The 27,521-nt window shown below is 41.5% G+C and overlaps 1 protein-coding gene and 1 long non-coding RNA gene across 5 annotated transcripts; both read right to left on the bottom strand.

Annotated features, from left to right (window-relative positions):
- Positions 1-65: 65 nt before the first annotated feature.
- Positions 66-27,076, bottom strand: LOC148675981 (uncharacterized). 4 transcript variants are annotated; one of them, XR_015925376.1, is made up of 13 exons: positions 26,678-27,075; positions 23,001-23,150; positions 22,264-22,397; positions 14,231-14,305; positions 13,792-13,869; positions 12,967-13,071; positions 11,755-12,115; positions 9,602-9,805; positions 8,740-8,861; positions 7,727-7,958; positions 5,828-6,031; positions 1,852-5,294; positions 66-1,802 (listed from the first exon to the last, which is right to left on the bottom strand). XR_015925376.1 is itself a non-coding variant. In XM_088599421.1 (12 exons), the coding sequence occupies exons 1-12, from the start codon at positions 26,694-26,696 to the stop codon at positions 5,161-5,163; spliced, it is 1,815 nt and encodes a 604-aa protein (XP_088455547.1). In that variant the 5' UTR covers positions 26,697-27,076; the 3' UTR covers positions 66-5,160. The 4 variants fall into 4 exon arrangements, 3 of the variants coding, with proteins under 3 accessions (XP_088455547.1, XP_088455532.1, XP_088455555.1); XM_088599421.1 differs by having other exon boundaries at positions 66-5,294; positions 13,792-13,866; positions 26,678-27,076; XM_088599406.1 differs by having other exon boundaries at positions 66-5,294.
- LOC148675982 (uncharacterized) lies at positions 18,298-20,999 on the bottom strand. The gene is made up of 3 exons (XR_015925377.1): positions 20,691-20,999; positions 19,366-19,422; positions 18,298-19,006 (listed from the first exon to the last, which is right to left on the bottom strand). It is a non-coding gene; the product is annotated as an uncharacterized LOC148675982 (long non-coding RNA).
- Positions 27,077-27,521: the final 445 nt, after the last annotated feature.

Raw genomic sequence — 27,521 nt, 5'->3', positions numbered from 1 at the left:
AGTTCTCGCGTGTCTACCGGTTAAACATAAGAAATGATAAGGAAGACAAATCGCAAGAGCACGAGTGAGTTGAATTGGTTTATTACAGTTCAGTAGCGATGCATTCTGAAGAGTGTTAGAATCTAAACCAGGAATTCTAGGAAAGGCAGTTCAATAGAACCAGCTTTCCTGACTCTCCGGAGAGGAAGAATCTCAGCAACAGGGTCCCGTTAAACCAGTTCACAAAATTCAAAAACGGATACAGCTGCTTATGTACACCTCTTTTTGCATCACAAAGCTTCAAAAGGCTGTACATTCCAACACTGTTTTTTACCATTCGTTATCACGTCTCAAGAACCCACTCAAGCGTATTCTGTACTGTACCTGCTGGTTCCACTCCCGTTTGTTCTTCCTTTCCTCTGTTTATCATGTGCTCCTTGCTAAATAATAATCCTTAATCTTATATAGCGCTTTTCTGGACACAGTGCTCAAAGTGCTTTACAGGTAACAGGAACTCCCCTCCAGCACCACCAATGTGCAGCCCCACCTGGATGATGCGACAGCAGCCATAGTGTTCCAGTACACACGACACATCGGCTATCAGTGGGGAGGAGAACAGAGTAATGAAGCATATTCATAGAGGGGGATTATTAGGAGGCCATGGGGGGTAAAGGTAAATGAGAAATTTGGCCAGGATGCCAGGGTGACACCCCAACTCTTTTAGAGAAACTGGGATTTTTAATGACCACAGAGAGTCAGGACCTCGGCTTTACGTCTCATCTGAAGGACGGGGCCTTTTTTTTTACAGTATAGTCATACACACCACCCATTACAGGGCCTTCTAACCTCACTGCTGTTTGTCGTTCCAGACTGACTTTGACTTTCCTCTTCTTTGAATGACTGTGGGGTCAGCATAATTGCTGGCCAGAGCAGCTTGGGCCACTTCTCTTGTTTCTACTTCTTCATTCAGTTCTGCTCTTCACCAGGGCTTAAATGACAATAAGCTCCTACCGTGAAGGAGCCTGACGCTCATAGGCAGAACATGGCTTCCAGTGGCAGCAGACCACGCAGGCCCCATGCCTGTGAGAACACACTGGGCTGGCAACACCTGTGCAGTCCCAGTCATTGAGAGGCTCAGAAGAGTCTACAGTTGTACTGATGTTATTTAGCATACAAACAGTGACACAGGAGCATCTAATCTACTGTGCTGACTCAATGCAGTATTCGTAGTGCATTGGATGTTTACATGTAAAGACACACTTGGTAAAGTGCTTTCAAATATGCAGGAAAAAATGGAATATTATGAGAGACATGGGAGTTCTGATCTTTCTGTAATGGTGCCAACTTCACAGACTGATGTCACAGCCCAAAAAAAGAAGGCACTATATTCAAATGTTAAATGGAGGTTAATACGTTAAGGGTAAATCCACATTTCTGTTGTGTTAAAGTAATCTTTTTTTCCAAGCATTGCCTCCCAGATCTCCATTCCTGCTCCCTTCACAGCGATCAGCAAGCTCTGTGTGAAGTAGTCTCTCTGATTTTAACACTCTCCCCGTTCACATTCTCAGATTTGCCTTTGCTAGTCGTATCTCCACCTTATTTAGAGTCTCTTGAACACTGCTTTATCTGCAGCTGCCTGACTTATGAATTCCGAGAACTGTTATTTTCACATTTCAGACCTTCATTCTCACGCAGCTGGCTGGTCTTTCCAATGCCAGTTTTGTTATCTGTACACCTGTTTTTTGTACTTCTTGTTCACCCTCCCATCTCCATCAAATAAAACCAGACAAACTCCAGTTTTCTTCACTTTACCTGTTTTGTTTCTTAGGTTTATTTTTTTCACTATTTGCCTCATGTTAAGTGTTGGCTTACTATACAAAGTACAATTCCTCAAAACATTTCCCTTTCTGATTAATAGCTTCCCTAACTGCTCAGGGTTTTATTGTGTGTTTACTTATAATTGCAGTGAAACAATATCCTTCAGCTTTAAATGTAGTTATTGCTTTTGTCTTGACTTTTTTACTAGTTACATCCCACAGCTGTTCATACATGCACTGAAGTACAGTGTTTGTTATCTTTGATTTATCTTGTAAAATGATATCTGCACCTGTTTTTAAACTATCTTCACCTGTAATTGTACTGTAATTTGGCCTTGTCTTGATATTTTAAGTTACTTTACGGTCTACTCTACATTTACTTTAGTCGTACCTAGATGGCTAAAGACACTCGTATGATCTGGTCACAACCAGAGCTCTTAATACGTGTTTAAGAGCTTAGTTCTTAACCTTTGTTTTTTACGTTATCTGGTCACTACGATAACTTATTTTCGGAATATGTACACTAGGTGATGCTTTTATATATTTATTGCCAGAATGCAACGGCTACACAACTTCCTAAACAAATAAAAGCCTGCAGGCATTTGTGAGGCAGAGTGCACTTTTTCTACCTCATCAGCTCCTAGCGCTAATGTATTATTTTCATCCCGCAATTCTTTTAGTATTTTTTTAGCCTCTAGTTCTGTCCACACACAATAAAAAGCCTTTTTCATTCTTTTCTTCCGTCTAACCGGACGCGCTCACCAGAAGTTAACCGAGACGACCATCCTCCCATTTTCAACCTCATCAGGCTTTTTTGCACCGCATCCTGGGTTCATTCAATCACTGGTCCTTTCATTTTCAGTACACACTTAAATCTATATACAGTACTACACAATGCTACTGCATTCCATTCCTGCCCGAACATCTTGCTTTATGTGCGATAATATCGCACATTGAACTCCTTGCACACAGATCTTCCGAATACACGATGCCAAATGCGCGTAAAACCTGCAGTTTCACCCTACAGGTCGTGGTGTGTGCTTTAAAACCACACCCCAGAGCGGTCTTCACTGAATACTGTATATAATCTAGGCTGATTGGATACCCCGGCAGAATTTCCCTGAACTCAACGCAAGGGTGGTAAATGAAAGGGTACTCACCCTTCTAATTGCAAAGGCCTAGGTCGCCGTCTCGGAAATTACCCTCACCAGAGAGAGGCCGCTCAATAGAACCACTTTTACTCTCTGTGGAGAGGGAGAATCCCAGCGACAGGGTACCCGGATACTCTAACAATTCTCAAAACTCAAAAAGCGGATGTAGTTTCCAGAGCATTGTTGCCACAAAGGGAAAAAAAACCCGAGTTACCTCGTAATTACGAGGTAGCAACGATCATTTCAGTGTCACCTGTTACATTGTGCAATGACAGCACCTACAGTACAAGCTACCGGTGGCTTTGCTGGAACTGTGGGGTTCAGTGTTTTTGTCAGTGTGCAACACAACAAAATGCGCACGGACTTAATTTCCCCAGTGGTTAATTCATAATGAAATATTACAGTTTGTACCTCATGTGAACAGTTTTAACTATGAGGACACTCACACGCATTCTTAAACAAGAACAAGTGTGCCCTGGAATGGATTCCACTGCTCAAAACTTAAAAAGTCAGACAATGTTAATGCAGGTATTGTATAATTGTGCTATCGCATTATCGCATAAAGTACGCAAGAACATTGAGCACTGCTCCAGCAGGTTTCTAATCGTCTATATCGTAATTACGTGTTAATCTGATATCGAGTTAATCTGTAACTACGAGTTAACTAAGGCTTTCCTTTCCTTTCCTTGGTGGCAGCAATGCACTTCTGTATTTTTGCACTCAGTAGAATAGGAAAAATGAACCTCCATAATGTATAAAACATTACATGCTTGTTTTACAACTTATTATTTTTCCAATAACATAAAACAAGTAAAACAAATGTTTTGAAAGCTATTAACAATTCGTTTAAACTAAGGTTGTAAGCATAGAAAAGGTACTTTACCAACAGTTAGCAAATGTTGCACATGGTCATAATTTGTACTAAAATCTGATAAATAACACAAGGTGGGCTATTTATCTAGCTAGTGAATAAAATTGCATAGAAATCCCAAAGCTCATGGTGGGATTAACAACGTTTCCTGAATAAATCTTTCACCACGAGGATTCAAGCTCATTTACACATGCACAAATACAAAAAATATAAGCAGATGATCATGCACAAACCCTCCTGCGCCTCCTCATCTTACTGTCCACACCGCTGTGAAGCGACAAAGTTTGAAGCCCCCCCTTTTCTTATTCTTCTGTGGCTCATGTGATGCTCAGGTTGTGATATAGTTATTATTTACCAGGGCTACACCTTTTAGAAATTATTGCATGAAACAGTCAAAGGAATTCCTAAGCGTGTGCTAAGCAGCTCATTAAATGGCTCTGTCAAGTACAGAAGTGGAGTGAATAACTGAGGAGAGAGAAGTACATGCACTGAATGTCAGCCAAATGACTCGCCTGCTGGCACAAGTAAAGTCTGCAAGCTAACAAGTCAGTATGCCCAAGGAGAGGCAGGAAAACAGATGATCAAGGGGTGTTTCTGATGGTTTACTCTAGTTACTGTAAATTCATGGCAAATCTTTATACTCATAATAGAGGATAACGGCTATAGAACACAGCATAAATACAGGGAAGAAGTTAGGAAGAAGAAACTAGAGAGGAAGTAGACACAGAGGGAGTCTTACCATCACCCTCCTCTCCCTCCAAGCTTGTGACATGGTAGAGGACCTTGTTTTGATGAGTCTCGGAGACCAAATTCTGGTTAAGTAATTGGAACACTATTACAGAGAGCTAGTAGTCCTACTTATGTACATTTCCTGTAGAGTGGAGCCCTCAGACTAGAAACGTTCTTGGTGTGATGATCCATTTCTTTGGATGCAGGTTATTCTCTTTTCGCTTGTTTAGGTGTTGCACAAAGGGTAGAATTCTAGCCTTCTGGTTCTGCAGGACATAGGCCTCTGAAACGCATAGACATGTGTAACGCTCTGGGTTGTGTAGTTATGTTTATTATTATTGTTAATAAATGTTTGTTTTATCCAGCTTTGACTCTAATTCATCATAAGATTTGTTTTGGAGAAAGCCAAGTACTGTACATACAGTATGTGCCTCACATTTGACCTAACAATCAGTCTTTTTCCCGACTCCACTAAGTTGTAACAATATGGATCCCAGGGCCCCAGATTTCACAATGGAACCTGAGCTGTGTGAAACCTGCTGGAGCTGTGCTGAGATGAGCCATGTGGTCCCAGGTCCTTGCCAGGCTACAGGTACAGTAGCGTTCAGAAGCTCTATTTTACCATCTTGCCCTTTTTCAGTTCGTGCCTGAATTTGCGGATGGTGCTGTTAATGGCGCCCACGCAAGCCTTCCAGTCCTGTCCGTCCTCCTCTAAAAGAAACCAGGGATACTGCTCTTTAAGGTGCTCTGTGGAGAGGAGAAGGAACAGATTGCACCCAAAGGCAACTTTTAAACCTTTAATTATTCTTATATTGTTTCATGATGTATTGCTACTATCTAAATATTATCTGCTACATATTCAGGTCATAATCAGAAGCAAGTAAAAAAAATAATTTTGACTTCTAATTACTATAAATTTCCTGCATTTCTACAGTGTATTTCACCCCAAAGGACCCCAACGTGCTTGACTACAAAATAGGAAGGCACTTACTTTATCTACTACTGAGTGATATGCGGCAGCTGTGATACACAAGCAGCCCTGCTAACTACACAGCAGATAACTAATTACTTCACCAACTGAAAAACTTTAGGAAGGAAAGGATTATAGCCAGGACACAGGAAACTATACAGTTACTACTTATCAGAATTTTGTTCAGCCTGAGTAGTAGTTGTTGTAGCAATAATATGGACTGTATTAAGAAATTGTTTTGACTGTTAGAAAGGTCTACAGTGTTCTTTGGAACAACAACAAAACAACTGACACAAAATGTAGCTTTTACCTCTGAGTGCACTGATCCTGTTCCTGTCCAGAGCCAGAATTCCACGCTCCCTGTTGCCATAAACATTGCTCTTCACCAGCAAGTCGTAGGGAAACAGGTACTTGATGAGAAAGCGAGCCGCCAGCTCGGGCCTGGTCCTCAGCCGAGCCGTCAGCAGCGCGTACTGTGGCACCATGACTTGCCGTGAGGGATCCCCAAGGAACTCTGTCGGCATGACAGAACATGCAGTTATGTCCTGGAAACTATCCTGTGAGGAGGGTTTGTGTGCCTTGAAAAGTCTGACCTTGAGAACAGTCAGTGTCCAGAGCACCACCCTCAGGACCTGAACCTTCAAGTGTAAAGACTTTGCTTGGGGGCATCAGAAAACAAGGTCTTCATAGCTACTGGCCAATTGTTTCCTCTCGGTCCACCTTCTGATTGACCTTGATATGTTTCAAATGTAGGTTTCTCTCCTGCTTGGCAGTGTGGATAAGCAAGGCCATAACTTTGTTAGACTTACATCGAATCCTTCATTTTGTCTTCCTGACTACAATGGTATACGCGCATGCTGAACAAAGCTGGCAGGACAAATTGTTTAAAATTTTATTATTTTCGTCAAACAATGTTCCATGTTCTGTGACCTGAATAAAAGGGAACGTGACTGATTCAAGTTTGAATGTTGGAACGTGTTACAGAACCTGGGGAAAAAGAAAAGCACACGCATGGCGCTTCATTTGAAGGAATCATTTGAGGAAAACAAACATATGTAATAGGCTGGTGAACTCGCTCGATCACCAGTTTCTCGTCAGCCAAAGGCCTTCAAAAACCCACTGAATGAAGTGGGTTCTCATCTACATGCAAAACACTCTGCAGTCCTTTGGATGAAAAGCCCTAAAGAACTGCAAGGACCTACCGGTACTTCCTGAGTTATATAAGGGTTAAATACCACACAAGTTAATGAAAGGCATAACACACTCTTATCTGGATAATGATAACATAGACTGTTAGAATTATCATTATTACATAAAAATGCTAATTACTACAGTATTAAATACTGTAGCATTCCAGCCCCCAGTGATGGTACTGCTGGGAGTGTTCTTTAATGTTACACTCTCGCACGATAAAAAGAGGTCTGGTAGACACCAGTCTTTTACCACATGGGGTGTAAGAGAATTCGCTCACAACACGTTTCAGGGATTAGAGCACACCTGCTTCCTATTTAGATAAATAAACCCCTGTAAATTTGCAACCCTAATGTCCTGCTTCTGCTGCTCCATTCACCGACTCACTCTATAATGAAAAAACAGGATGACTGGTACAGTGATAATAAAACTGTAATTTCAACAAGAAGAACTGTTAAAAGAAATCTGTTACATAGAACTCAACATACCTCAATTCCTAGTGATGGCTTGCTTTTAACATCACTAGAAATCTTTTCCACTATGACTAAAAGCGTAACACTGAAAACACAGTGCGAAAATTATTCCAGAAAACACACGTGCAAGAGAACATATGCCCACAGGGCAGTGTGGAACAAGACTTGCTCGCAACTTTTAATGGAGAGTTGCATTTATGTACTGTAAATCGGGAAGTATCTGAATCAGCTCTTTTTAATTGACTAGAAACAAGTTCTGGAAAAGGTCAAGGAAAACATATTTCATTTCAGTCAAGAACCAGTGACTTCTAACTTCAACTCTGTATTGTATTGTGTATCTGTGCTTTTCTTTTTCAACAAGAAAATCTGAAATGCTCTACGGTTGTTGAATTTTTAATTCTTTTACATTTCCTACTCCTTTTAAACTGCTGGCTCCTAAGATCTCATGCACTCTTCTTTTGCATATCCATTCTGTTAAGGGGCTGATTTTCACAGTGACTTCTTTGACATCCAGTATCAAACACACTGCTGTGAAACAAACTTACCCAGAGTTTCCTCAGACTCCGTCTTGTCCTTCTTCTGGTTCAGCCTTGAGCTGCTGTCCAATGCCCTCTGATGCACCTGAGAGGTGCTGGATTTGCAAGAAATAGATGGGCTGCCTCCCTCACTGTCAGACTCCAGCTCCACGTCAATCTCTGCTGTTTCTTCCAAAGCAGGTGCCTCCCTCTCGTCTTTGTCGGGGGGTCCTTCTTTGATCTTTTCATTTTGTTGTTTATGCTTTGAAGAACAGCAGACTCGTGTGAGGAAGAATAAAACTGGATGCATTTTTTTGAGTGGTTTTCTAAAGGAGTTCACAATGAAACTCCATGTGTGTTTCTCCATGGGTGTTTCATGAATGGGGGACAGCAGCCAAGCTCAATTTGCCTCAGCAGTCCTTAATGATAATAATCCCTGTCATCCATCCATTCTAACTGCTTTATCCAATACAGGGTTGAAGGGGAGACGGAGCCTATCCTGGCAAGCAATGGGCGTCAGGCAGGGACAACAGTCCAGCACAGGTCACACACAGACACAGACACGCACACACGCACACTCACACCAGGGCCAGTTTTCCCAGAAGCTAATTAACGTACCAGTACGTCTTTTGACTGTGGTAAGAAACTGGGTGCCTGGAGGAAACCCACGAGAACATAGGAAGAACATACAAATTCCACGCAATTAGCATCCCAGAAATTGAATCCAGGGCCCCAGCTATCTGAGGAAGCCACACTAGCCAATCGATTCCTGACATTACTTCCTCAATATAAAAAAACTATACAGTAGATACTATACATAAGCCTTTTCACATCCATCTTTCACATGTTTTTACTGTGTGTGAATTATTTTAGGGCACATAAAAGCTACACTTACTATATGCTTCAAAATAATTATTTTGATGATTATTATACTTTTTAGTATTTTTTTCCCTGACAAATTATGTTAATGGACAAATGGAACAGCTGAATTCCTTTTAACTTCTTAACCAGGAATACTGACCTTTACCGAAGAGTTTACTCACCTTGTTTTTCTTAGCTTCAAAGCGAAGGTATCTTGCCGTCGAGTTCATGATGGAAATGCAGGCTCTCCAATCTCTACCATTTTCTCTCAGGTCGTATCGTGTAAACTTTTTTGAAAGCCACTCTGGTAAAGTAATGAGAATACCACAGAATTAGGCAAACAACATGGCAGACACCTTCTTCGCTGACAGGTGAAACAAAAGTGATTCAACATGAATGGAAAACTTCAAATGGTTCTATATTATACACATTCCATACATTTCCTAACCACTTCCTCCAATTCAGGGTCTCAGGGGAGCAGGAGCCTATCCCAGCAAGCAACGGGTATAAGGCAGGGTACAACTGGGATGGGGTGCCAGCCTCTCACAGGGCACACACAAACACAGACGCGTGCACACACACACACTCACACCAGGGCCACTTTTTCCAGAGGCCAATTAACCCACCAGTGCATCTCTGGGAGGAAACTGAAGCACCTGGAGAAAACCCCCACAAACATGGTGAGAACATAGCACCCCAGGTCTGGAACTGAACCCAGGCCACAAGCGCAGGAATGCTAACCACTTCGCCACCCTGTCTCCCACCATAGACATTCCTTGCACGGTTATTTTGCACTGTTCTATGGATTTTTACTCCCAACAGTTCTGAAGTGGCGAGCAGAGAAGGCAAAGATATTAAAATCAAAGGTACTTAATTGAGGGAGTACATGGGAAATGATTCCAAAAATTAAATCCTCCCCAGAAATAAGAATTCGGTTGTTTTTTTTTGTGCAATATTATCCACATGTCCCTTTCAGAGGACTTCGTTCATATAGGCGGGGCATAGGATTCCCCGTCTAAGAAGGAGAAGTCTGACGGGGCCAACCTCTCATCGCAGCGATTTTGTTGGGGTCGAGCTTCTTCAGGCCCCTCACTGAGTCCCCCATGATGTTGCTGGAGGTGAGGGTTTCCACGGAGAACAGGCCGCGCAGAAGGAAGCGCACCATGTTCCTCGGGTTCTTCTTGTTGGACACTTTTTGCAACACACTGCTGGGGATCCTCACCTGCCTCCGGGGGTCTCCAATCAGCTCTGCCAGCCGTGAAATGGTGCAAAAACACGACAGTTCACTATAACTGAAAACATCCCAAGGCACCTTTTACAATGCAGATTTCTTAAGCTTTTTGCACAAATTCGAGACCGCCAAAGGAGATTTTCCACTTCACCACTGCCCTGTTGTGAAAGAAAGGGTCTGAAGCATTTTTTATACATACTTGGGAGATCTAAAAAAAGAGAAATAGTTTAAATAACAGCATGTTTTAAATAGTTTTGCTGCTTCTTTCCAATTTTTCTATTGTTTCAGTAGTTTGCCACTTTTGTTGATGCTGATATTTTAGCAACTCATTGCAACTCAAGACCTAAGAACTAAGAGTGGCTAATTATTTATCCAGATAGTACAACAAAGATCAAAGGATGTTACCTGTATTCGCTTTTGCAAGTTAATTTATTCATGTTGTATTTTATTACTTTACTGTAAAGCTAAATATTTAATTTCCATCCTTCACAAAGACAATGGGAATTTATAGAAATCACTGTCCTTGTAAATTGACAATGGCATCAGCTACAGTACTTTGCAGCTGATCCTGTCACATCTCAGAAGGCACTCAAGGCAGGGCTTGGGCAGTTTGTGGACCAGTAGGTGGCGCTCTTTCCTTTGTGCCCACATTTTCAAACCAATGCACCAGTATGGTGACTGGAAACACCGTACTGCAGGAGATGCTGATCTTTGGAAGAGACGTGAAAGTTTTGTGAAAGTACAGTAGGTGACTTACAGTAAACCTGCTAGTTTGTCACAAGTCAACTCTGTACAATCTAGGCTTCCTACAGTTCAGTTAATTCAGTTGGTTAACAACTTCTCACGTATCCACCTGACCCTGATCTGTAACAGGGATGTTGGTGCTGAGAAGGTTTTTTGGGGTGAAAAGGTCAATACAAAAAATGCAATTACATTACGGTAATTTCTTTCGTCTATCCATTATGAGCAGCAGAATTCCGTCTGTTCAAAACATTGACTTCAAATACAAATGCATCAGTGGTAACATACTGCCAGTTGGTTTGGTAAATGCTGCTTCGCTGTGAATGTGTTATGGTGAGGTCCCTGCGCAAGTTGAGCTCCAAGCGCAGGTTAATGGAGGAACCTCTGGAGTCTTTGGAAAAGCTGGGAGGGAGTGAGGCTATACTTGAGGGATGAAGGAGACAACGCTGCAGGCTGACTGAAAGGGTGAGTGGAGACAAGTGACTAAGGAGCAGGAGAAAGGCTGCCTTATCTGCAGTGCAGAGGCTGGCTGGGAAAAACAAATGTCCGAATAAGGCAAAGGAAAAAAGAGGAGAAGGGCATTAAATAGCATGCTCAATTGCCTGATTGATTTTGGGATTGACCACCTGGTTGAAACACAGGGGGTTTTGGAGAAATGCATCCAGATTAAGCTTGCATGGGGCCAGAAGAAGGCTGAGGGCTCGGGCAAATGTCCCGTAACACAATAAATAAATGTAGAAAGATTCCATTCTAGCAATGATGGCATAATATGTCCCAAGAAACAAGCTACGAAAAGACAGTAAAGCTGTCCAATAAGGCATGTCATATGTAATCTAGGGTTGCATGCATTTTAATAGGGATGAGTTACCACCACCTATATTTTTTTATTTTCTAGAACACAACACAAACACAAACCAGGAGCCCAGAAATGGCCTACGGGGGAAATAAAAGAACCTAGCAAAACATTACCCAGCCAACTCTTGCTTCTTTCTGAAAGAACACCTGCGAATGAAGGCAACCGAGTGTGATCTGAGGGTGTCACCCAGCCTCTTAAGCTACTGGATATTTTAAAGCTGCATGGAGCCCCTCCAGTAAAACTGAGCTGTCTCACGACGGTCTGACCCGGCTCACATTCCCTTGTAGTGGGTGAACAATCTGACGCCTGTCCAATTCTGCCTCACAATGACAGGAAGAGCTGACCATGAAGGCCGCCGTTAGGAGCTACCTGTTTTGGTGTTGGGGGGGGCCCCGGAAGGACTCTTGCGGCTGCCTTTGGCTCCGGTGTTCTCCGCGGCTGGGGGGGTGTTCTTCAGACTCCCCGTGGCCCTGCGGGTGGAGGGTGTGCCCTGCGCGGAGACGGTCGACTGGGCCGGCCGGCTCTGCTGTCCTTGCTGATGGAGCAGTGGTGGGGGGCTGGGGACCCTGGGGGCTGGAGAGAGTGGGGGGGGCTTCTTCCCTTCGCCTTGAGGCGGTGGGGAAGGGGAACACACCGGCATGAGCTGGGGCATCGGCAGACTGCCGTCTGACACCGGAGAGGTCTCTGTCCTGACCTGAGGGTGTCCATTGCTAGAAGGCAGCTGTGGCTTCTGGAATACCAAACAAAATGCGAACACAGGATTCTTAATTCTCCTGTACCACTTATTGCTGCTCATCACACCATTTATTTAGGCAGCAGTGTGGAGTAGTATTTAGGGTTCTGGACTCCTAACTGGAAGGCTGTGGGTTCATATTCCAGATGGAGCACTGTTGTTGTACCACTGGGCAAAGTACCTTCACTCAAACTGTTTTAGTAAAATATCCATGAGAATGAGCACATGTGTAAGTGTACCAGAAAGGCATATTATTACACTTAGAATTACGTGTTATTAAAGGTTATTAATATTCTTTCTGTGGCTTTGGCAAAGCAGCTTGGACCTCTGTGTAAAATCAGAGAAATACAGTAAATCCAGAGACCAGGATGGCGTAAAGCTGTGTTCATCCTGAAACACCCTAAGGATGTATGGCACAGGTGGGCTCCAAGATCACTGTCCATCACAGATAAACAATTCTATTAAGTTTGTTGATTTGTTATGCATCTTTTGGTGTTATATCAATAAATTACATACTGTATATTGAGAATCTGTCTGAGACTGTTAGATTAATTCCTAACAGTCGTCAAAGTACTCTTGCAATTTATTATTCCAATTTATAATTGTTTCAGTAAATTAAAACCCTCACATCACTACATAAATCACTTTGGATGAAAGTGTCAAACAGATTGACAAATGACTAAAATAATATATTGCACCTCAAAAATGCTTTGTTCAAATTTGTTTCGAATACCTAGCTCAGAAGGTCTTATTTTCAGGCGGTTTCAGGAGGTTAATTATTTCATTAAGTTGTAATAATGAAAAAAATAATTCAAATAAAGGAAAGATCCCTTAATGCGTAACTTTACCTGTCGAAACAGCACTGGATTCAAATCAACTGCCGACACATTCATCACCTTTGCTTGCAGCTGGTCAAATTTCTGATCAAGTTTCTGGATAGCCTCATACATAATCTGGAAGAAATGATCGTGAACATCAGAAAACTAAGAATCATTTCAGAGGTGAAGGGTTAAAAATTATTTTTCTGTTTCAGCAAAATGCCAGCTGCAACATTTCAGTATCTGCTGCTGAGAAGACTAGGTGCAAACACAAAGAATGCTTGTTTAAAGAATCCCAAATAATTATTTTGTGTAGAAGGCCAATTATAGCTACCTCCTTGAAGAAAACACAGATATAGGTTAGCTACGTAGACATCTTCCGACATCTTCCTTTGTATTCCTTATCAAGTAAGTGTAAGTAAGGTCAGCTGTAACTTTTCTTGCTTGAACCGTCTTCCTAATTGCACGGAGGGTGCTTCCCTTTTGCCAAACACGCAATAAACCCCTCTTCTGCTCAGAAAAAAGGTCTCCAGTGTATTATAACTCTACAGAGGTAACAATATAGAACTGTTTATTTCTGCTATTGATCAACATCCAAAACATGAAACAACGGGCAAAACAAAATAGCTCAGGGGTATACCCGCACAATTAATATGAATGTTCTAAATTGCGCAAGCTCCTTTTAAGGAAATAAACACAAAGTTTTTACAAAAAACTGAAAATATTAAAACCCCAAAATCGACAGCATACAAAAAAGCATGGGCGATACTTCCTGTGCCTGCTGTCTTTAAGCTAAATGAAAATTAAAGAATACTGGCGGAAAGGGAAAACGTTTCACTCTGGCGAGTGAATTACCTGGCAGTAGCTGAGTATCTCTCCCAGGGTTCTCTGTTGATCGATGCTGTATAAATCTTCAGAAACTGCATGTTCCTGCTGAATAAGAACACGTCCCTGAAACTCTTTGAAAATCTAAGAGGGTTTTGCTCTGCTATACACTATTGGAACCTGAGCATGTAATTGTACAACTATCTATATTAGAATGTTACAAATTACCAACCTAATAAAATCACCAGTGAAAAGCTGAGACACTAGCGCCTTCACCAGCAGTGGATGTCCTCAGCTGTCACTTCACCATCATAAGGTAGAACATGATATTTATTTTAAGATTGAGATTAAACAGACCAACATGAACCAGCGAGTAAATGCCCCAGGTATAGCAAGTACTTCCCCATACAACAGATTTGCTTGTGAGACAAGTTCCCGGGCCCCAAGATAGGAAGAATTGCATACTCACATCGTACTGGGGCTGGCATTCATAAAGGACATTAGAAACTTCTTCTCCCTCTGACTCTTCATTGCATTCTGTCACCTAGAAAAACATCTTGAAATGTCTTGAATGAAAAAATAAACAATACAGTATAAACATCACAGCCTGAAAAAAGCACATTGATGATCCACTCTGCCCAGCAGTCTTGGACCATTCTGAAAAGGAAACAGCAAAAGGGTTAAACTCATTTTTACACATACAAGATGCAGTGATATGCAGAGGACCGAAAATAAAGAATGGACAGATTTAGACACTAGGAGCATGACTCTGTGGCCTAGACCACAGGCATACGAGCATGAACGCTGAAAGGCAATAACATAAAAATGACTTTGCATAAGACAACATTTCAACAGGACAAAGTTACATCATTTAGGAAATCAAAACTTTACAATCAATATTTAAATAAAACCCCCACAGAACCTCCATTACTGTCTGTATCCCCCTCTTCACTGACATGACACAGTTATTGATCACTGTGATTGAGCTGCCAAATGTCAATAGGCTTTTGAGATGTTGGCTTTCTCCACCAGGACCCTCTTACCTCCATAATCAAGTCCACACTTGGGAGACAACAGCTGCCCATCACATTTAACATGAAAAACAAAACAAACCTTTGAATATAAACAAAATGGTGAAAAAGACTAAATCTAATTCAGACCTGGAAACTTGTTTTACCACAACTGAACATGCCATGTTTTTCTTTATATCCCTCTAATTTAGAATGAATTATAGTTAATTAACTCAGCACTCTCTAAACTGCGTAGAGTGATGAGGTCAGTGCAGACGTCCCTCATGACCATCCCTTATGTTCCAAACCGAGCCCCCTCAGCTGGGTTAGGGTCAACTGGAGGAGCAGTGCAGGTCTCTCTAACTACAATTTAAAGTCACAGGTGCTCGGGAAGATCAGGATATGCGGCCCGAGAAATGCACACCCAACAATCCTTGATTTACAGAAAAGTGTCGCACATACCTCTACAGTGGTTTATTTTTTAACCATACGCCACAGTGATATATAAAATCTAATTATCATTAACACTTCTTAATAAGGGACCTTGCCATGGCATTTTCACACTGCATGAACACAACTGCCTTGGTCTGTTTGTACCACAGCATACGCCCCAGGGGAATCACTGGGTGACGGACTGGGTGAGAAAAGCCTGTGTTCTTAATGGGGTTCATGTCCACTGATTGGCAGGTTGTGACACAGCGCTGATGCCCGGCGGATTCCTTTCAGTATCTGGGGAGGTGTAAGCTGAGACTCAGCCTCTCTGTTCATTCGCGATGGCAGGAGCAGAGAGGCAGAAGTTGCATTTGGAGAACCTTGTGACATCTGGCAAATGTTTCAATTCAATTTGGAGAATACTGTCTGGGACTAATGCCACACATCACCTTGCCCAGACCAGGACTGCTATCTTAGCCTGTAACCTTGTTGGCACATTACGAAAATGGTGGAAGGAAAAAACATTAACCAGAGTCACATCTTGCCAGTGCAAAGCATACTGTAGCTTCAGAATAACCAGAATTGAAAATCTTATACTTCTATAGATATCATGAGGGTGTAAGATACAGATCCACACTGCTCTATACTACAGAAATGCATTTAGGTGATTACTGTATATACACTTGGCAGCAGGGGTGGCATTGACCTAATGACACACAGTATGCTGGGTTTGTGACAGACAGAACACTTTTGCATTTATTTGTTTTCCAGTTTTGTCCCAACCACAAAAACCTTTTGCCAGTTTTGCCATGTTTGCAGTATCAGTTAAATGCTCTATTGCAAACTCCAAGTGGGAATATGTAGGTTTCCTTCTGTGCCATACACAGGGCAGCTTTGTGGGTGACCGGGATATTGCGGACTTTTCCCACCTCAACCACTGATCTCTGTAACTTTTTGAAGTCACTGCCGGTCTCACTGTTGCGTGCCTTATCAGTTTCCTCCAGATGGCTCTTCTTTTAGGGGGGGACAGCTTGATCAGGGCAGTGTTTGGGTAAATTCCACTTCTTAGTGATGGTCTTCACCATGCTCAAAGAGATATTACATTTAAAAAATATATTTTAGACCTTTCTTCTGATCTGTGCCTTACAATCTTTGCTCAAAACTTACTATATGTCTGAGGGACTTTACAGAGATAGATGTATTGATTCTGAGATTATGTCAACCACTATAACTCCACACAAACAGGTGGCACTGGGCACAATGAGTGGCTTATTAACATCACTTTGAGGTTTCCAATGGCAGTGGGTTTCAATATTTACGCAATTACGACATTTTCTATTTTTCCATGTTATTTATTTCCTTTTTTTACTTTCAATGTGTGGAGTTCTTTTTTATATGACATTAGTTGTTACTTCAGAGTGTCACGACCGCAAGCTTTAAAGCCATAAAATGCTAACTGAAATGGTCTAAATACTTCTGCAAGCGCAGTGTATATACAGTAGTTCAGGTGGGTAGCTGCGAGAGCATTTGTAGGCTGCAAAGGAACAAGTAATAGGTTTATTCCATGTTGAAAAAAAGAAGAAAGAAAACACAACGTTTAGGCTGTGGAGCCTTCTTCAGGTGTGAGCAATAGATCTGTTACTTATCAGTGGGGACTTGGAAGCTTTTCAAAAGTGATGATAACATAGATGGAGGAAAGTACTGACATATCTTAGAGAAAAACCTGCTTCTGACCTAAAACTGACCTTTTAACAGGACAACGAGTTAAAGCCGACTTGGAGCTTTTCTTGTAGGCAAAGTTACGAGAATAAGAAAAGTGAACTTTCTTCAAGCAACATGATACAGCTTGAGCAAATATGCCAAGAAGAATGGGCAGGAACTGCCCCAAGCCAGTGTGCAAAGTTGGTAGAGGTTTTACCCTAAAAGACTTAGTTGCCTTGGTACAGCTTGCCTGTCTTTGATTGGTATAGGCTATACTTGGTACCAAAAGTGCTTCCACAAAATACTGAGTTCACAAGTCTGTATACTTAAGAAATAACCAGTTTCAATTCCTTCTCAATAGCTTTTCCTTACATTCGCTGTAACTTATCTTTCTTCTAGATGTCTTCAGATTATGAGTTCAGTTTCTGAATGGGATTTTAAGTTTCAAAGACAATGTGTACGTATCATTTTGTAACATGGGAAGCAATAGGAAGAGTACGAATCCTTTTGCAAGGCACTACATTCCTGGTGAACTTGAGTTCAGCAGGAGCAGATATTCATTATGGTCATCATTCATGATCTATTATCCCAAATACAATTACACCGATTCATTGAAGTTATTACTAATCAAATGCATGAATACAGAAAACCCTCATAGCAATTAATGTACAACATGCTAGCAATGCTAAGATGACAGTGAAAGGGTTGTGATTGCATTTCTTCTGAAGGAAAACCCGAGGACATAAAAAGTATAAGAACAACGGCACTACAGCTCTGTTTGGTTATCACGACTAAACTGGCATTAATAGCAAATAGTAATAAACATGTTACTGACTTTGCTTTCTTGGAATACTAAACACAAAGTTCACTGATTTGGATTTTTTCTTTTATGATTCTGCAGCATCTTTGTCTTCCTTTCCTGAGAGTGTTCATGAACAACTCCTTACCAGCCTGATGCATCTACTCACTGAGGGAGGAACCCTGTTCCAATGCTCCATGGGAATAATGTAAATAGGAACACAAACACTACACAAGACCCAGTTTCGAACCATCCTGGCAGGGCCATCTCACACTGAGCTATCAGGAACGATTGGGGGTAACACTGCTCTACAGGGCACATGGTTGTTGGACATCAAATGTATACACACGTCTCATGATTACACGTTACCCTGCAAGACGCAGGCATCATCAGAATAGTTTACTTGTTGTCAGACAAGCTTTAAAACATCACACAAGATGATGTAAATAAACAGTCTGAAGAAGAGCCTGGAAATGGAACTTGAAGGTATATGGTGAACTCCCAATGTATACCACATAACTAGAGGATATTCTGTATTTATAATTCAAAATTTCCTTGTCAGTCCATTTCATGAATGACACGATGACGACCATGAAGAAGAAATCCTTTTACTTGTTTTTGCAAAGGCCTCAAAATACTAAATCTGCACATTCATCTGGCAAATCAAGAGAGGTGGCCTTTATGTACCTTGATGAAACTACCGCATCTACTGACTCCTAGATTGGATCTTGTACAAGGTATGGGAGGCACTGATTCAGGTGGTAGGTTGCTTTGCTCTGGCCTCCTAAATGTTCAGACTGGTTGTGTAGTCATTAGCTGCCGCCCATGCCTCTAGAGCAGAATTCCCAGGGAAAGAGGGTGAATGACTGTAATGGCTGCAGCAGGGACATGTGCCTGGGCCTGGGCTACAGCCAGATTCTGTACGACTTTTACAAGGCAAGAACGGCTGGCATCTAACCAGACAGCCCATGGCTGTGTTCACTTCTCCAGGTCCCGCTGAATGTCTGTGAGGCAGGTGACAATACAGATCGCAAAAGGTCAGATTCCACTGCTCTCTTCATTCCTGCTGAAATAAAGACATTGGCTTTTGGGAAACACGTTTCCCATCTGCTCTCTCACTCTGTGATGAAGACTCCTTGGGGCTGGCTGGTGGCAGTGTGGCCATACAGTTCTCCTGGCTAGGAAGTCTCTGAAGGGAGTGATCTGTCCCCCTGCTGATCCCTCGGGTACCCAGCATTCACCTGGATTTCATCTGGTAACAAAGGCTTAGATCCTGGGGGTCTTTTTTTTATTTTATTTCCTGCTGATGAAGAGAAGAGCACTGCAGTTCAGTACACAGCTTTACACAACATCCAACCACCATACTTAATTAGCTCCTCTCCTAATCAATATTAGAAAATGTAAAATATTACCACTCAGCTTTCATTGGTATCAGTATTTTTGCCCCCTCCATAACTTAATGTCTTGAAATGCTTAAGGATTACAAAAATGTCAGAAGTCTTAAGTTGTCTTTTCCTACATTTACCTAATTTTAGCAAAGCTGTACTGCTGAAAAGAGTCCTGAGTCCTACCATCACACATAACTGCCTTCTCCGTTTCTGATACCCGTGTCATTGTCTGGGAGATGTTTCTATAGATGCTCATTTTATAAGGGGTACTCACTTTCCAGCAGAGACAGGGTTGGTATCTTGAGGCCCAAAGAGAAGGAACTTGGAATGTCTGAAAAACAAGGGAAACCCTGATGAACCATCTCTGCCTTTTCACTGCAAGGGAATCACTTGAATTTATCTTATCTCTTTCCTCGTAATGCACTTTTTAACTTTAATGAATGGCTATTCAGAAGGATCTGCAGAGGGAAAATGACATTTAAGAAATAATGTTCATTCTAAAATGAATTTCTACAGTCTATTAGCAAAACATTTCTCCAGTCCATTCCAAAAGTAGAGAAACAGTTTGTTTTTTCCTTCTTACTGATTTCACACAGAGGAGCAAAGATTGAAAAAGCATGTAGAGATTAGCATTATCTTCTCAAGAACACCACTGACCTTTCTTATTAATCTATTTAATACTGATCAGATAGCATGGTTGTGCCACATATACTGTAGCCAGGGGCACATGTGTAAGTCACACAACTGTATTTTGCATGCCAGGGCTGTAATCAGGTTTGAGCTTTTCAGAACTCCTGACTTCTGTTTGAAAGAAAGCCAGTCATGAGGACAGTGTTTTACACATAACTTAGTACTGACAGTCAATGGTGGGGGGGAGTAGTTTCTGTTAAAACAGAAAAGTTGTAAAGAGCATATTACATTTCTGTTATGATAATGTCTCCACATAACCCTTGCATTTCTGAATTTGAACACATTTCAAGTTGTCTCTCCCAGACTGAGGTTTCTGAGGAAATCTGTAAATGACAAACAGCTACGTGTTCATGGATTATTAAAAATAAAGATGTTGAAGCAAAACAATCTCACAACACAAGGGAAAAAACACAAATGTATAAGACCCTAGTTTAATAATTAACTGTTATTTTCATTTTAATAAAGCCTCTTTGAGGACTTTTTCTTCTCGTATTTCATCTACAACAAACACTACCTTTTCTATTACTGTTTGCAAAGGCTAACTTAATGCTCGTCCAGGTGTGTATAATAACACAAATGAGAAATGCTGTTATGAAAAACTTGAGGAATTTATAAATATACCATGCAGTTCAGATTTGTAATACACACATACAGTATGTACTAACACCAAACATATTTTTCACACAAAAACTGGTTAACACAAGTCTCCATACATTAAATGCAACAATTTCCTTGAACTACACATGCGGTACACTGTCATACCCTTTTGCTTTTGGAGGGCGCCATCTTCTGTTGCAGTGTTTTAACATACTTAAGGTTCCTAAGGCCATTAAAAGTTCTAAACCACTAAAAACTGCTGGTCCTGCAGCACACAACTCTTCCAAGTAGGGCACAAAACTCGCCACTCACCTTTTAGAGAACAGAGCTGCGTCTGTAGCCTCTCTTCTCAAACCCTGGGCCGCTCAGTCATCACGACAAGGACGCTCTCCTCCTCTGCCTGTTTGTCGGGACCCCTTGCCATTGCTTCTGGTTGCTTCGCTGTGCCATTTGTTTCATCCTCACGGCGCTCCGCTGGCTCCGTGCGCAACCTGCGGCGCAGGTCGTTCCACTTCACCGGTGGGTGCCCCGGCACCCCTGACCGTCCCACACGTCTCTGCGGGCGCCGACTGGGGTCCTTCTCCCAGCTTGAATCCTCTCCACCTCACCGAGGAGCACCTCCGCTCCATGTGACTTCATGTGCGTCAGGCTGGCCGGTGCAGCCCGGCTGGAATTCCCTGGGACTCCTGGGATGTCACTCAGATCCCCTTTCCCAGGTAAGGAAGATGTACACAACACCCAGCCTCCATTTATTTAACCACACACCCATGCTGCTGGTGTAAATCGCGCTAGAATCGGGTCCTACTAAGAAATGCAATTGGCTTCTCAACTCGTAACGTACTGTAACACTGGGTATGTTTTAATAACATTTTAATTCCTGTTACACCTTGAAGCAGAGTGTACACTCTTTTTTCAAGCAGAAGGCTGCAGTCAGCTTTCAGAACCTGAACTGAAAGAAAAGAAGGGCACAAAAACCTGAAATAAACCAAATAAATTGACTGGCTTGGCAAACAATTGAGGGCTTTTTTTAAACAGGAAGTATTTGAGTACCAACAGTTAAATCTTTGAGCCAAGTTCCAAAACTACATAAGAAAGGTTACATATAGCCCACCTTGTCTGCTTAGTCGTTAGTAGTTAATTGGCCCAAGATCTCATACAACTCTTTCATGAAAGAAACCTGAGTATCAGCTTCCACAGCATGGTCTATTCCACAATCTCAGAACCTCTGGTTTGTGTTTGACTGTTCCTTTGTCAGAGCCTTTAAGGATTTTGAACACTAGTACCAGATCCCCTCGTAGTCGTGTCCATTCGAGACCAAAAATGTTCAGTCCCTTGAGTCAGCGTAGGAATATATTTTCTATAATGTGGTGACCAACACTGTATACAATATTCTAAATGAGATCTTACCAGTGTGTCACTCATTTTTGACATAACATCCTGTGATTTAAATTCTATGCTTTTATCTATATATCCTACTGTTTTGCGTGCTGTTTCAATTGGTGGAGAACATGTAAGCAATGTGTGAACACAAACTCCTAAGTCTTTAACATAAATAGCCTCTTCATGCTCAACATTTCCCATTTTGAATTTTACATTTTTACTACATGCATTAAATACTTCCATATTCAATAAACCACACTAACTATATCATCCTCACTTGACAATAAAAGAAAGGACATGATACACTACTCAAGGTGAAATAACCCTGTTGATACTATACAGAATGGGCAAAAGGATATTCTAATTTATAAAGGGAGTAAAAATAACATACACTGAATGAAAGCTGTGTTATGTTATTGACATAGTTTTGCTTGTGAATAAGAAGCACTGCTCGAGAAAGCAGAGAATGAGATATCAAAAGGAAGTCTTTCGCCATTTTCCATACCGTGATGCCCGTTTGTGAACCAAACCCTCTCCTCCTTTTAGCTTTGGGGCTGTAGCATTCCTTCTCAGCTCCAGGACTACTACACTGGGTTTTTGTATTTGATAGGGTCTCTCCCGGATCAGTCAGCAGATCTCCTGTTACACACAGAAACAGTGGAGGGAAACAAGGAAGTCATCTACAGCAGTGATTCCCTAACTAGTCCCAGAGATCCCCATGTCTGCTGGTTTTTGCTGCTACTACTATGTTAATAGTAGTAACTACTGATACTAACTGATATCAGGTTATTAATGTGCTCACGTGCTTAAACACTTAACTGTTTCTGCATTCAGTCATTGGTTCACAAATAGATGCATTACAGTCCATCAACATCAGCATAAAGAACTTTATGCAGTACTTTGATTTGTACAGTTTAATGAAATCTTGTTTTCTGTTTAAGCAGCTCTTTCTAGGTGATACGTTTATGATGAACATGCACATGTGGGAGTGATCATTTATTAAACAATCTCATTGTTTATTTTTCCACAGAGAAAAATGTCAAATGCTAACAGCTAACAAATATGAAAATTAAATTATTTTATTTCAGGACACAAAACGTACCTGTGAACAGCTGATGTTTTGTTTTAACAAATTCAACAGTAGGCACATCAATGGAGAAGCAAACACCTGACACATCACAGATACCGTTATTTAATATGTACAAAATGTCACTTGATGTCATTCCATCACTTAGTACTTACCATAAACCATCTGGACACAGTAAGGTTTAGAGCAATCAAGTGGAGGAGCGATCGCATCCTGACTGCATTCTGGAGCTCCACGGCTCTGTGGATCTGCAACCAAGACCTGCTCATACTCTTCTTCATCTTTGATTTTCACTGGAAAAAGATCTACACAAACAGAAGACAATGTACATAATGAAAAATACATAAAAAACAGGGATTGTTTCTGGCTATCTTCTTAAAGGCCAATGCTGTCACACTCATGTGGATGAGCCCACTTAAACAGGTGGATGTCCTACAATAACCAAAGATCCAAAGTCTTTAAGACTTTTTGCACATATTGTATGATAAAAAAAACTTAGGTGCATTTCTTCCTATCTACGGTATAGTGGGGCTTCTGGCCTTTAATTGCTCTAGCATGTCCCCCTGGGTAGGTGCTGCACTTAACTGGTAGATGAAGTGAGTCCCCTCTTACCTGAGATCCTTTGAGATAAAAGTACAAAACATATGCAAGTGTTCTTATTCTTATGACTGCTTAATATTTAATACCTTGTCCCATTCATGTGCCAAGTTCATACTGTTGGAATATGGTATATTGTTATGGGCCGGTGGGAGCAAAGTTTGAGTTTCATGTTTGCTTTTCCATCAAGATCTATTCAGAACTATTCAGCAAGCTTAAAACAGGCACAGTGTTGAGGTGTGGGCCTGACCATAGGTAGGCGGCACAGGCGTCGATCAGTGATTTATTAAGGCTAATAAACCTTGTGTTAAATCTCCAGAACCATAATAGAGGACAAACATTCAACAGTGATAGCACAGCATAAGGAATAAGGAAGATAGGGAAGGAAGCAAGAGGAAAGAAAGATAGAGAGAAGACAGAGAAAGAGAAGAAGGAACATCGTCCACATGTCCCCTTCCTTAAAGACTGTCATTGAAAAGGACCTTGTTCAGATCAGTTATAGAGATCAGATTCTGGCTAAATAATCAGAATATCAACATAGAGTGACTGCTGACTCATTTAATATAGGAAATTCTGATGTTCAATATTTTGGATCTTCAGACTAAAAATGTTCTCTTCAAGTCTGGCGATACTTATATTATAGGGAAATTGACTCCCATCACTTCTGAGCATCCATGTTGTAGGGAGTAAGAATTACTTTTGTTTGAGAGCCATCGATTAGGATTAGGATGTTATTGTTAATAAATATGTCTTATCCAAGTTTGATTTATTACTCTACCAGCAGAGCTGTGCTGGAGAATTAAAAAACTCATTTTGTTAACACTTAGGTTATTTCCTGAGCTTGCTATTTTGGAACAATATGTTTGTTGTGTTTTGCACTCAAGGCATTTTTACTCTCATCCTTTGGATGCTGTACTAAAAGTATCATGGCTGGGTCCGAAATCACTATTTCTGGCAGCTGAACAGCTTAAAATGTGAGAAAGCCCAGCCCAGATGAAAGTTCTTCCCCAGTTTTATATAAGCCCATCGGAAATGCAAACGCTTTTTTTTTTTACTTTGCTAAACTTGTTGTATGTGTAGCTTTTATAGGCTAATTATTCTTGGTAATGTTTATGTTTATTGTAAATTTTTTGCATCTCATCACATGTTCAAGCAAAAAACAATCCAACGCAAATTTAGGCCCCAAGTATGTTTATCTGGTTAAACAAAGGTTATAAAACAGATATTCTGTGAACTTTCGCATGTAAAACTAGAAACATATAACAAAATTGGATAGTGATATGTAACATGCTGCAAATGTTACATTCTCTTCACATTCTTATGAAATCTTAACTATTACATGGAGTTTGTAGTAAAAGTTCGGGAGGGATGACAAAAGCCAGGTTCAATCAGACTCTGCTGTCAGTAATTAGCAATCACTCCTGACACCATTTCCTCTCCTAAAACACTATAAATACCGTACGTGATCCCCTTCTCTACCTCACAAACGTCTTCTTGCATCTCCACCTCTGCAGCTAGTACCCCTTGATCACCCCTCACTCTGTATGAGGGTCCCAGCCTCCTCTTCCTTTGGCCAGGAGGTCAGCCCTCAGCCATGTTGGTTAAGCCAAATTTTCGCTAATCCTTTCAATACACTTAGTTCTTGGGTATTGTTATTCCTTGTGAAAGACAGTTATGAGGTGACAGTTTAGCCTTGTAATACAAGAACAGGAATACAAATATCATGCTTTCCCCAAAACAAGATGCACTGCAACTTTTCAAGAGCAAGATAAGGTTTAAAATCTCACTTTAAACTCCAGTTTAAACTTTAAACCTTCACAGGGTAACCAGGAGAACTCAGAAGTATGACGTACTTGCCAATACTGCTTACTACAACTACATTAAGAGTAATAGAAGGACATGAAAACATCTCTGAAAATCAAGTAAAACTTCACGCTTTTGTGAAAAAGGTCCACCTCTACTTCACCCAAATTAGAAAAAAAGAGGGAGATAAGTGCACCACCAAAACCAGTGAAGTATTTGTGGTACTGTCTCAGCTGTTTCGATGGGGTAGCTGGAATACCCTTTTACTTTTCAAGACCTTGTGTTATATACGGTATAGAACACGTACACCTTGCAACTTTAAACATTGCTCAGTCACCGTTTCCATTTTACTTGTTCGGCGTTAACGTACATTAAAAACAATATTTCATCATGTAAATTCAATTGAATCTTGCCTTTAAACTAATCGTAGACGTTAATTAATGTTTTTACGCGTCGGGAAAGTGAAACAGTTTTTTTTTTGCAGCAACGACTATATATAATTCACACAAGCGTCCATATGACATCATCAGAGGAGCTGTGTATAAGGCGTTCTCCCTCATCAACAGGGGTCAGCTGAGGCCAGGACGGCGGCTCCAGCCCCGGTGACGCCACGAAACAAAAGGCACGCGCTTAGATGTGCAAGTATCAAGTATTCTCCCTGTCATAAATATCACAAGGCAATTCATACAAAGAAAAGTCGGGAAGCTTTTCTGTACTAGCCTTGAGGAGTGACTGATTTGTACCTTACTTTTTTTTTTAAAAAAAAACGTAACGTTCGGAAGTTATTCGCCCCCAAAACAGTCTTTCCCGTCAAGACTTCAGTTCACAACGTTTCATTTAAGCTACCGAGCATTATTCTATATCAGCAAACCACACAATGTGTTGCGATGACATACTTCGGTGTCAATGTTTATTTGTGCCACCCCGACCAACAATTTAATACTTGGGAGGAAAAATATTATGAACTGAACGGAAAAGCAACCCCCCCGTGTTTCACCTTACACAGAAATATAGATGATTTTATTTGTACTGCCAATTCTACGCAGCAATAAAATTCAACAGTATACAAAGCTACAAATCCCGTTGTTTTTTTTACAGCATTCCTCTGAACGCCTCTGGGTTTCTAATATCAATGCAACGCTCGGGGGGTGAGATCAGTCCCTCCACACGGTAACACACAAAGCTGCAGCAATGCTTGATAATGACCCTTAGGACAATTGCCGAAAAGGTTTTGTCTAGCCCAACTACCGAGGCTGCGCTGGGAACGCCAACTCCCATCTGTCACCCAATCACAACAAGGACGTCGCTGAAGCTAACAGATTCCCAACGCTTTCGGCTCAGCAAAATGGCACACACACACACACACGGCCCATGAACGGATGTTCTGTGCCCCCAAAAATAAAACCACGCGAAGAATCAGTGTTTCATTTACCGCGGAACGCCAGCCACATTCTTGTTATTGTTGTAAACGCTCATACCGTACGAGCACATCGCCGTCGCTGCTTTATCCTTGTGTTCTCCACTCCCCGCACGTATCGAGCTGTTTCCGTTCGCCCGGGCTAAGCCACTCCCGTTCCGTGCGCCTGCTCTGAAGCTGCCCGGAGCGCCTTTGCGGCGAGAGACAGCAGCGGAAGCAGCAGCAGCAGCAGCCGCAGCAGAACGGCTCTTGACGGCAGGATCAGTAAAGATGATCAGAGGCGTTTCGCTCTAATGCAACCTCCACCCCCCTCCGTTCCCCGAGCCCACCTTAGCGCCAAGGAATTTAATAAAATGTCCGAAGGCATCTTTGCCTCGTCAGGTCATTTTCTAGAAACTATGTGAGGAAAGAAAAAAAAACGTGTAGTATTTCGAGAATAATCCAAAATCCGTATGAACCCGTGATTCTGGTAGACACAGGGAACCCGACAGGGGGGGGAGGGCGTTTGAGTGTGCATCAGCCAGCTCTCCTCCAGCACTATGTGAAGAACAGAAACGTGAAGGTTCTTGGTTATTATTACCATTACTAAGCGTTCAGCCTGCTCGCTAAAAAGTTCATTTATTTTTACATGATAAATCTATGATATTTTTTTCTTGCCAGAATCCCATCCGAGAATTTCAAAATTAAAATCAAGCGCTACGACTGAGGGCTCTTACAGAATATGAAGAACAATGACCAGTGGCGACACTCTTCAGTTGCAGGATTTGACGTTTCTTGAAAGATTCTGTAACCACGTTATCGTTATTCTATCACAATGATAGGTTATGATTATGATCATCATTCTCGTTATTGTTTTTCT

Source organism: Lepisosteus platostomus, chromosome 2 (assembly GCF_059453375.1).
Source record: "Lepisosteus platostomus isolate fLepPlt1 chromosome 2, fLepPlt1.hap1, whole genome shotgun sequence".
Lineage (NCBI taxonomy): Eukaryota > Metazoa > Chordata > Actinopteri > Semionotiformes > Lepisosteidae > Lepisosteus > Lepisosteus platostomus.
Note: the sequence above shows the minus strand (reverse complement) of the source record. Positions and strands in the feature narration are given on the sequence as shown.